At 41.5% G+C, this 11,988-nt stretch overlaps 1 protein-coding gene across 3 annotated transcripts in view; it reads left to right on the forward strand.

Annotated features, from left to right (window-relative positions):
* The window catches only part of LOC145981896 (uncharacterized), a 383,471-nt gene extending 372,644 nt beyond the window's left edge, over positions 1–10,827 (forward strand). For all 3 annotated transcript variants that reach the window (XM_083115386.1, XM_083115385.1, XM_083115387.1), the window contains exon 10: positions 4,049–10,827. In XM_083115386.1, the coding sequence (XP_082971512.1) occupies positions 4,049–5,042 (994 nt within the window). In that variant the 3' untranslated portion in view covers positions 5,043–10,827. The remainder of the gene's footprint in view (positions 1–4,048) is intronic.
* The last annotated feature ends 1,161 nt before the right edge of the window (positions 10,828–11,988 follow it).

Below are 11,988 nucleotides of genomic sequence, written 5' to 3' on the forward strand. Positions count from 1 at the left end.
CACTACTAGCAGACACAATTTGCTTACCCCACTGGCGTACGCGGAGGAGGGGGGAATAAGGAGCTACAACCCCTCCCCGAAATTTTTTGACAATAAGAAAATCTAAAGAACTTGGGAAAACTTCCCTTTAAATTACCCTCCAGCAACCATTTTTTTCTTTGAGTTACTTCTGAAAGGAAAGTTTAAAATAATTATTGGAGCTCCTATGTCATGAAAAAGGAAATACAACAGCGAGGCAGTGGCGGCGATTAGAGGGCGAGGGGGCAATAGCCCCCCCCAACTTTTCGCCACTTTTGCCCTCGTACTTTGCTAAATCTTATCTACAAAGGGAAATATACTGCCTTTGCCCCCAGTTTTGGCACCTTGCCCCTGCCGGTTTTAGAATCCAATCGCCGCCACTGCACCGAAATTGATTACGCCAAATAACATGGCTACTATGGTAACAGAGGCCCCTGCAAGGCAGGCACCAACAATTTGCTCTCTTTGAAACACTGTCAGCTCCGACATGATTCAGTATCAACTGCAATGCACGCTATCTACAGTGCAAATGTCGACTCCTACCAGTCCGACAGGGTCCTATCTCACGGCGCAAGACAAAATAATGTCGCAACGTGTCCGATTTCAAGTGGAAAAAGTGTGTCGATATCACCCGTTCCGATGTCGTGCTGTTTCCATATTTTTGTCCATCCCCTGTACATTTTTTATGTTGGTGATAATGTTTTAGAAACTTTTTCGTTTTACCTACTTTATACCCTACTGCCTATATCTTTAATTTTTACGCCTGTTTTTTTTAAATTTTCAATGACATTTTTAGAATGTGTTTTTAAAAAATTGTACATAACTTAGTTTTCTTTCAAAAACATTATTTATTAGCACATTACGATGTTGCCAGTTGCCAGAAACAATTACAAAGCTAGGAAAAAGTGGTGAAACTCTTATCCATGAATCCAGTTCTTACAATAGCCTATTTCATGGGAGGTCAAATGAGATCATTTTCTCGTTATGAAAATCATTCTTTCTGACAGACGGCTAGCAATGAATGTTCAAAAAAAAAAAAAAAAATAGTGGTTGTGTGTAATCAAGGCAAGAAATGAAAGTAAATATGTTATTTACATGTTGATTTTAAAATGAAATTATAGAGATAAATTATTTGGAACTTTCCCACTTTATTTTTGTTTATTGCGCCTATTTTTTTTAATTTGGTGCCTATTTTCCACATTATAAATGTTTTTTTCTGCCTATTCTAACCAAAATAAATACCCGAACTCCGGTGCAAGTTATGAAAGTCGTTCTTAGTTATCCTTGATATCGCACACCTTGTTAGGTTAGATAAAACAAGAACAAGCAGAACATTAAGCGTCAATGAAGCAGCTTAGAGTTTCTAATCCGACTAAAGTCAGAGATTGAAGGGGGACGAGTGGAGGATTGTTTCTGCCTACTAAAAGATAGACCAAGAAATGGAGTCCTATTTTCCTTTATCTTATAGAAAATATAACAAACACCCCCGGCTGCTGGATTGTGATTTCCCCTTCCGACCAGTTTAGGCGGTTAGGCGAAATGGGATGCCATCCGAAATTGGGATATTTGTTCAAATTGGCCAAATGGTTAGTGCAAGTTCTTTATATCAGAATTACTTTAATTCACAATTCCCTGCGAAGATGAATTGTTAATTAATACCAGTGGCATGTCCAGGATTTTCGCAGTAATTTCTATCATTTACTGCCTTTCACTTTTTAAAAATAATACTGGAGCAAAGGGGAGGGGTTACGACCCCCACCGATCCCCTCTTGGCACGCCACTAATTAATACATTTCTGGCTGTCATATCCTTGTCATTTTGAAACACATGATACCTCCTCATACAACCACATTTTTTCACAGGCACAACAAAGCAAATGAGTACTGATTGATTCCCACAAATCTTTCAGGGGGAAAAAAGAAGGGGAGAGGGGCCTGCCCGATGGTGCATTGGTAGCGTCGTCGCCTTGTAATCAAGGGGTCTCGGGTTCGATACCAGGTGGAGGCACATGGCACAGTGGTTCGGATCCCACTTTAAACTGTAGGTCCAGTCCCGATTAGGTGGACTTAGAACACCAACTTAGACCAAGAAGGGGAGAACTGGCGTCGTTACGTCCACATATATGATGAGTCACTAACAGGTTGTCCAGTTTGCTTACCCCGATTGAGGCTTTCAGTCAGTTCAACGTCAACGAAGGCTTACATTCAACATAGGGAAAGTCAAAGGCGCATAACAAAGATAAAGTAAGCAAAAATTGCAGAATAGGCATTTTAGGGACGATTAAGCAAAATAGGCACTCACCTAAGGCATTTATAGGCAATATAAAAATGCATTTTTGGACTAGAAACGCCATGAAACGAATTAAAAATATTAAAGCCTATTTCTTACTAGACCCGGTGGAGGAGGCACACTGTAGTTCGGATCCAACTTTAAACAAGAGGTGGTCGTTTTCGTTCAATCTCCCTCACCTTCATGCCTCGCCCTCACCCTCACGGCTTGCCCTCACCCTCACGGATTTTACTTGCCCTCGCCCTGACCCTCACACACCCTCACCCTCACGACTCGCCTTTCGCCCTCACACGCCCTCACCCTCACGACTCACCTTTCGCCCTCACCCTCACGACTCGCCTTTCACCCTCACACGCCCTCACCCTCACAGCTCACAGGGCGCCCTCACCCTCACATGCCCTCACGACTCACCAGTCGCCCTCACCCTCACATGCCCTCACCCTCACGACTCACCAGTCGCCCTCACCCTCACATGCCCTCACCCTCACGACTCGACTTCGCCCTCACCCTCACACGCCCTCACCCTCACGACTAGCCTTTCGCCCTCACCCTCACCCTCACGGATTGACATGGCCCTCACCCTCACGACTCGCCTTTCGCCCTCACCCTCACACACACTCACCCTCACGACTTACAGGTAGCCCTCACCCTCACACGCCCTCACCCTCACGGCTCGGCTTCGCCCTCACCCTCACGACTCACCAGTCGCCCTCACCCTCACACACCCTCACCCTCACGGCTCGGCTTCGCCCTCACCCTCACACGCCCTCGCCCTCACGGATCGATCTCGCCTGCACCCTCACACACCCTCACCCTCACAAGTCTTCGGAGGGTGAGGGTGAGGGTGAGGTCTGCCCTCGTGAGGGTCGCCCTCTGGAGGGTGACCACCTCTGGTCTGTGCTAGGCTAGATCCCTACCACCAGAAAAAAAATGTTCACCAGAGAATTAGGGAAGAGGTGCTCTCTCAAAACATAGTGTTCTAATAAGTGTATGTAGAAGCACTAGACAATGGATAATGTCCAATTAGTAGAGGCACATATTTTTGGTAAATAAAATAGCACAATTTCGGTACAAAAACGGAGTCAATTTCAGGTTCAAAAGTGGTAAATAAAATAAAATTTTGCTGTTATAGTGGTGAAAAAGCAGTATATAAAATGACAGTTTGGTTTTAAAAATGTGAATATTATCCCAAATTTGATCTAAAAACTGCACTTAATACACAAAATAAACATATCCCTTCTAATAGCACATTTATGTCGTTACCAGAATATTAAGTTTATTCCTGTATAAAGGGGTCCATTTTTGCTTTTCAAATATTTGCAGCAGAATTAAACAGTTTTCCATGAATCGCAGGATAATTGTGACTTCAGAAAGTAACGCGTCGGTAAATAAACTCTAAAGTTTGTGTTTAAGAGTCTATTTCGGATTATTTCATGCATGAAAAATTTACGTTACAATGTGTTATTTCACATTTCATGTTTTTGTCAAAAACGCATGCCTCTACCAATTAGCCTTCCATGCTAACAAAGAAACATTTTCATTAACATTCAGAAAATTAATATTGGATATTGCCTATATAATGTGAAGAGTACATAGGTGTACACGAGTAGTTAGGGACTGTACAGTGGCTAGGAGCTTAGCCAGTAATGACATGTTTCATAATACTGTAGGTGCTTAAACTTAATGTATATGTACATTGTACGTTGCGGTACTAATTTAACATTTCCTCCCTTCGTTTCAGAGAAAAGCAGACCTTAAACAGACATGAACTCACACATTTGGATGCAAAATTATTCGCTTGTGAGGTGTGTCACAAAAGGTTTAAACAGAAAGTCACGCTGGATGTACATTCTAGAATCCATCGTGACCTGAAACCGTACAAATGTGCTAAATGCCTGAGAAACTTCCGTCATAAGGTATCACTCCGGCAACATCGATGTATATCACCTACAAATCTTCGTGCGGTACCTGCGGAAAAAGTGTTGCCAGATTCACAGGGCATTGAGTTAAATTGTGGTGTAGTCATGGTGAACACTGCTGAGACGAGTGAAGAGAAGTTTGAGGAAATTGCTGGAGCAAGTTTGAATAAGGAGATGGATGCAGTTAGTGAAGTAGTGAAGAGTAGTGAAATTATTGCTTCGAAACGATCTGATAATGAAGCACCAGACACCGGGAAATTGGACAAAAATGATAAACAATCCTCAACAGATGCTCTGTGTGCAATAGCCATTCCGGATGCAGGTGACAAGAATTTGCCTACCCAGTACATGACTCTACTGAATTCGTCAGTTCTTCGTCTTGCATTACCTTCAGATGGTGTAGCGGTTGTCAGCTCCGTAGATAACTCCACAGCAGCCACCATGGAGACGATTGAGTCCGTAGAAGAAATCGGCCAGCCAGACATTGATACAAGTTCCGTGCTTGCTGTTAAATCAGACGAAGCGGCTAAAGACAGTAACACCTCTCTGGGTGACAACCAGGTAAAATTTCAGGAACTCTTGATAGATGGCCGGATCAATTACCTTCTCATGTCTGAGTTCTCAGAGGACTCGAACAGCAACAATTTTCCTGATGAATCCTTGTCAGCCATTCATGCCAAATTAAGTGACACTTTTTTCGTAGGTGATCAGATACAGGATTTCCAGTATGTAACTGTAGAGAGCTTAGAGCTTGGAAGCGCATGGCAGATAGTGGTAGAGAATGAGAGCTTACCCCAGGTTGTTCTCCAAAGTTAATGAAGTTGATAGAATTAGGTCCTTCCTGAAGCACCCAATGTCGTAGATAGGTTGAAATTTGTGTTGGCGATATATCGTCGAGATGATATATCATAATTTTGAAACAATATCATCCAGGCAATATCATCTATACGATATGTCGTCACAATATTTTGCTGATATATAATCGTGTCAGCAATATATCGTCATGATATTTTGGCGATATATATCATGTTGGCTATATATCATCATATTTTAGAGATAAATCATCACGATATTTGGCAGTATATATTGTGGATATGATATCATGATATGGAAAAACATTGTATTGTAACGTCTGTGACGATATATCGCGATATCAAATTTCTGATATTGTCCACCCCAAGTTGAAGTCATTAAGTAGGAAAAATGTTTGACATGTCTTGAATGAATAGTTGGTATGTCACTTCTGCAGCCAATAATCACACTGGGTTCCATGTTAAGAAATGGAAGTGGCCAGATCTGGATTCTTAAATACCTGGGTAATAATTAGGGCTTAACTGATACTGATGTATCAGTATTGTTCGAATACCAGTGGTATCGGTATCAGAAAGTATCGGTTGGATTTTATGTACCGATACTTTTCTAGCATTTTGTTTGTTCACAGAGTTCTTTGTGTGTGTTATAGAGGTTATGCAAAATTTGAAGTTCTCGCTGATTTCGATCAATAATAAACACGCTTCCAAAAGTTCAGCACGGGATGGTAAAATCAACAGAAATGGAAAAGTAAAGCTTTGATTAACACAAAATTGCACATGAAGGTAGCAAATTTGTTAATGCATTAAATAAAACAAGAATTGTGTACAAAGATGAAAAAAAAATATATATATACTTTTCATAAGTTATATGATGACAGCAAATGTGTTTATGCATTAAATAAAACAAGAATTGTGTACAAAGATGAAAAAAGATATTTACTTTCCATAAGTTATATGATGACAGCAACTGTGTTTATGCATTAAATAAAACAAGAATTGTGTACAAAAATGAGAAAAAAAATATTTATCTTTTCATAAGTTATATGATAATAACCCACAGTGCGACAGCCCTTGAGAGCCTTGGCTTACCTACCGACTGCTGGTCTCCCTCCCACACTGTTCCTCCGTCACCTGTTATAGCGTGGAGATCTTAGACCAGTATTGGGGTGACGGGTGGTCAGCCCGACGAACCCCCAGCCATTGTAGGTCTTCTCGACCGGGTTACCGCTCACTCATTCAGAGCTCCCCAATTTCCTCACGATGGTGGGTTGCCACCGGCCCTATACGTAGGCCGAATAAATTCCGACCAGAGCCGGATTCGAACCTACGCCGTCCCGCAGCGAACGATCTCAAGACGAGTGAATGCCTTAACCCGCTCGGCTACGGAGGAGGACCATAAGTTATATGATGACTTATCATTTTGGTCATTAACATAATGATGTTTAAAGGCAAACAAAACTTACAGTAATATGGTATGTGACCACCCCGGACCTTCACACAAACTTTACAACGATTTTCCATGCTTTCAATGAGATGATCAACCATCGCAGATGCGAGCAATGGCCATTCCTCCATTAGGGCAGTTTCCAACTCTCTGAGACTGGCTGGTGGAGGTAAATGTGCAGAGACAGCATGCCCGAGGGCATCCCAAAGGTTTTCAATGGGATTAAGGTCGGGAGGAGGAATACGCTGGCCACTCCATATAAAAATGCCCTCACTTTCCAGGTACTCGTGAACGATGTTTTCTTGCTGGGCATGGGCATTGTCGTCCATAAGGAGGAAATCAGGACCAACTGCTGCAGCATAGTGTCTCACAATGGGATCTAGGACTTCATCCCGATACCGCGCAGCCGTCGCAGAACCGCCTTTAAAGAAGTGCAGCTCGGTGCGATATCCCATTGAAATTCCAACCCACACCATGACGCTGCCACCTCTGAATGCTTGATGTTCTTGGCCTGATTGCATGTGCCTCGTTCTCTCCAGACCCTAACACGTTTATCATCTGATTCCAGGGCAAATCTGGATTCGTCCGTGAACAGGACGTTGCACCAATCTGAGACAGTCCAATTGACATGTTGACAACACCACTTTAATCTTGCCCCTCTGGCTTGGACGGTTAGTGAAACACAAACATGTGGCACTCGGGCATACAATCCCTTCATGTGGAGCCTTTGGCACACAGTACTGGCAGATATTGTCTTACCAAGTGCCGCTGCAACCATGGTTGTAACAGTTATGGAGGTCGCTCGTCGATTCCGCTTGGCTACTATAGCAATATATCGATCATCAGAGGGGGCGGTAACCCTTGGACGACTGGGCACAGGTCTCCGGACAACTGTTTGAATTGTTTGGAATTGTTTCCATAATCGAGAAATTACCAAATGATCAACGCCAAAGAAGATAGAGACATCTTTAATTGACTGTCCTACTTCAATGCGTCCAACAGCATGCCAGAACTCACTATGTTATGCGTCTTCTTTCAGCAGAAACATGAATATTATCACAAATAATCCTACAAAAGTTATAAACACTTCGTGTCAGCTTTTCACCTCAAACCCTTCACAATGCTGGCATCTTCAACGAAAGTTTATTCTTGCACAAAATCCTCGCTTTTATGCTATTTCAAGAGCACAGATTAAGCACCTAGGTACAGATGATTCACTCTCTACTTACAAAAAGGAAGCTACACATAAAAACTAACATTTACATCCGCAGCGATTTTCAGCCACTCACATTCAAATATGCTTTCGAAAATTTGCATTGCGTGCTTAACTTTAACTTTTGGAAGCCGTGTATATGGAAAAGAAACTATTTTGTGATTACATAATAGGCATTTTTAAATTCTTGTGTAATTTTTTATTATTTTTAAGCAAAAATTGGTACCACTGGTTGGAGTAAAATATTCGCCCACTAGTATTAATCTATATTTTGAACAAACTTTAATTGTTACAATTTTCAAGCATCGGTAGAAATCAGTAAAAGTATTGTTATTGGATCAAAGTGGTATTGACTCAGCCCAAGTAAAATTCGATTCAGGTTGCCGATTTTTGGTTCTAGATCTCGGTATCTATTGGTACCTGTTTTTTAAAGTTTCTTCTTTAAACTGGCTGATGAATGTGATGTTTCTTTTTACGTATTTTTGGTAATTGTAGTGTGCTCTAATGGCATCTGACTTGAGAATGGATGTCCACAGAATATTGTCCAGGGAGGGGCAAGGTATTTTTTCCAGGTGAGTGCAAATGGAGCACACTTTTCTCCATAACAATGTTGCCCCCTTCAAAAGCACTCCTTCAGTGTGTAGTTATGTTCCTGCAACACCCTTGTAATAAGATAAAAATTCCCCCTATACTTTGCAACATACCATGAAGCATATATAGGGGGATATGGTGGTGAGCAGAGATGTCCAGCCTCCGGAGGCGGATGCCTCAGCCTCAGGACATTGTAGGGCTGTCAGAGTTGAAGTTCAGTGGCTGAGTTCAGAGGCTGAGGTCGACCTTGAGCTTGGAGGTTTGAGGTCGTGTAAGGCCGAGTTGGAGGCTGGGGTCGTGTGAGGTTGGAAGCTGGGCCTCGCAAACCATATCAAATGAACAGTTCTGCATACACAATAGTAGAATCCGATCTCACTTCCAATGGATTGGATGTGGAAGTATTATGAAGTTCGGACTTCGTGAAACTGTCTTTGTCCTTCAGAAAGGGAGGCCGCCTTCTACCAGTTGTTGATATGAGCAATGCCAGAGGTGATTTCTGGCCTCAATGGTAGGCTGCATTCCTTTATTTTGCATCTCCCTGGCTCTCTGTTGCGTAGGGTGCAGTCTGTTTCTTTATCTCTGTTTTACTTTGGTCAGATTTTGCCGAGGGTATTCTGGATAGAAAATCCGTAACTTCTGGACTATCTAGAAACCACATCCAGAAATTGCACAGTCGTTGTCGGATGCCTCCTGAAAAGGAAATATGCTCCTGTTCACCACCTCTGTTAGGAAACGGGAGGACAGCAGACCAGTGACGTCGACACTTGGGGTAGTAATCAGTGGCATGCTCAAGGGGGGTTTGTGTGTGTCATACCCCTCTCTCCTTTAGGGCCCAGTATTCATAAAAAAAAGAATGTCAATAACAGTAAAAGCTTGCAAAATGATGAACCAGTACTAAATAAAAGTACACGTAACCCCCCACCCTCATTCGAAAATAAAAAAAATAAAAATTTGATTCGACTATTAAGCCAGCTGGGTTCGAATCTTGGCTTGGTCATGGGTGCTCTTTGTGTGTGTCCATCCATCAATTTTATCATATCAACTTCGCGATTAGCCAAAAGTGGCGGAAAACCGAAGTAAAATAAACCAAATCAAGCAACCAATCAATGATTTAATTTGATTTTTGTTACTTAGTGGTGCTTTTTTGTCACATTTGGTTAATTTCGAAGATGATATGATAAAATTAATGAAGGGACAAACACAAAGAACACCCATGCCCAGTTCTGGGTTTGAACCCAGAACTCCTGATGTCGCAGTGCACTGTGATAACCACTCCCCCACGGTTGGTTGATTTGGTGTTTTAAGTCCACTTTATGCACAGAAACAAAACAAGTAACAAAACACACTTTTTTTTTTGTAGTTTCTTCAATAATATTCATTTGGCTTTTTAAGTTCCAAGATATATTTTTCATTCCAAATTATTTCATTATTCACTGCAGAGTACAACACATAAGAACAAGAATGCACGCTCATCACGGGTTTGAATCCTGGCCTGGATTGTTCATATGAGGTGCTTTCATCTATTTCATCATATCATCACTCATCCTCAACCAAATGTGGCAGAAAAGCGAAGTAAAATAAACCAAACCAACAAGAATATGAACGTGCATTCTCTTGCCCAAATAAATGCATCCGTATTTATGACTGTTAGAGGCCAAGAGTAGTATATTTAAATAAAACACTACTAAAACGAGAGCGAGAGAGAGCCTGAGCAAATATTTATATTTTAGTCATTATAATCCATATTTTGTAAAAAAGAAAGCATAACATTATTATCTGCACATAACACGTTCCCATTACATAAATGATAAAACTACATCCCATATTATACATACATATTGTACAACATGTAAAAAGTTGTGTAAATACAGAGAACATAAGTACTGCAGAAAATTTCCCCCCTATGTTCTTTAGAGAATTTAGAAAGAAATCAAAGGGAAACCAATCCCCTATCTGTCCTATAGGAGATAGACTGGGGGACCTGAAAGCACGGAGTTTCAACCATTGCAGCGGGGGGCAAGGGAGGTAGAGGCAGAAGATGAGTGAGCTAGGCCAGCTTTGCCCGTGGATCGGACAGTGGGTCGAGAAGTGCTTGAAAATAAAAGTGTTTCATATGAACTGTGGCTTTAACAAGACAATAAATATTGTGATTTGAAAATAATTAGAGATGTGAGATTGATCTACCTCTGCTAGACTAGCTACTCCTCAGTGCATGTCACTGCAGCAGACTATACCTGAGGTGCTTATGTTCTGAAAAGAATGAAAATATAGACACGTTCCATACCTCATAATATTCTATGTTAAATCTAACATGATTATTAATATTGTGTAATCATTAGCCCCTTCTATTAACACACACAAAAAACAGGATTTCCCATGAACTGATGAAGAAATTGGCCAACTTTTTGCCAGTTCAGACCAGAGATGTCCAACCTCCGGAAACCTCTAGGAGCCTTGTGAGGCTGAGGTCGACCTCGAGCTTGAGGCCGTGTGAGGCCAAGGCTGAGTTGGAGGTCGGAGGCTGAAGCAGAGTTCAGAGGCTGAGGCTGGAGGCTGTGTGAAGCCAGACGGAGAGATGGAGTTTGGAGGCTGAGGCCGTGTGAGGCTTGGCCACGCAAGGCCAAAGTCAAATGGCCATCTATGGTGTTGAGGCACCACACATCCTTTGATCTGACATTTTGGTGATGTGATGAGCACTATGCTTCGGCTACCTTTATTCCCCAGGTACCCATTTATTTGAGTCTGGGTGGGCCTAGAGCTGATTTATGCAGTGACAAGGCTGGAAAAAATCCTACCTTAAATCACACACCCTGCAAATTGAACCTGGACCTCCCACGTGGCAATCAGATGCTGCTCTACCTGCATAACACTGTGGGTCCACACTGGTGTTATAACACACATTACTGTGACAAGCAATGCCCCCAGCCCCGCCCAACCTTCTGGATGTCCATGCTTGAAGTATGATTTTAGGACTTCTGCCTGCAGAACATGTATGTTCAACCAGGTAATTTCTGGATAGGGTTCCGAGCTTTCGAGAGCTAATTTCATTCTCATCTTCAGGGATTGAAATTATGTTCACTTCAAACTTCAAGAATTATTTCATCATTTATCTTCATTGTCGTGATTAGATTTTTGAAAATCTGTAAATAAGTGGTGTTAAATAACCTCATACAACACATAGATTTTTTTTGTGTTGAATCTATCACGAATTTCTTTGATACATTTCTGTTGAAGTTAACTTGAGACAGAAAAACAATTGAAAAGAGATATGTGTTGTAAATATTGCTTTGGGGTGATAAACTCCTATGCTTTTACTTGTTTTTATGTGACTTGCATCTTCAGTTGCATAGCAGAAGCCAAGGGGAATACTTGCTGTTGCACAGGAACCTGGAATAGTGCCCTTTAACTTTGACATCCATTTTGAAACAAAACTGATAAAAAAAACTAGTTTGTGCACAGTCTGCTAAAGGCAGAAACTGCCATAAGCTAGTTTTTATTTGCACTTGTTAGCTTCTACAAATCCACAGACAACAAATGTATTCAAATAACAGAAATGGAAGTGCTCTACAGACCATGTGTGAAAGTTTGTAGAACACAGTAGCACATATTGGTATATTAGTTGTTGAAAATGTTTATGAAAATATTTCAAGAATTATTTTATCTTTCCATGCTCATGGTTATTTGTTGTTTCAACTCCATGTA

The sequence above is a fragment of the Lepisma saccharinum genome, chromosome 30 (genome assembly GCF_977018435.1).
Source record: "Lepisma saccharinum chromosome 30, izLepSacc3.1, whole genome shotgun sequence".
NCBI lineage: Eukaryota > Metazoa > Arthropoda > Insecta > Zygentoma > Lepismatidae > Lepisma > Lepisma saccharinum.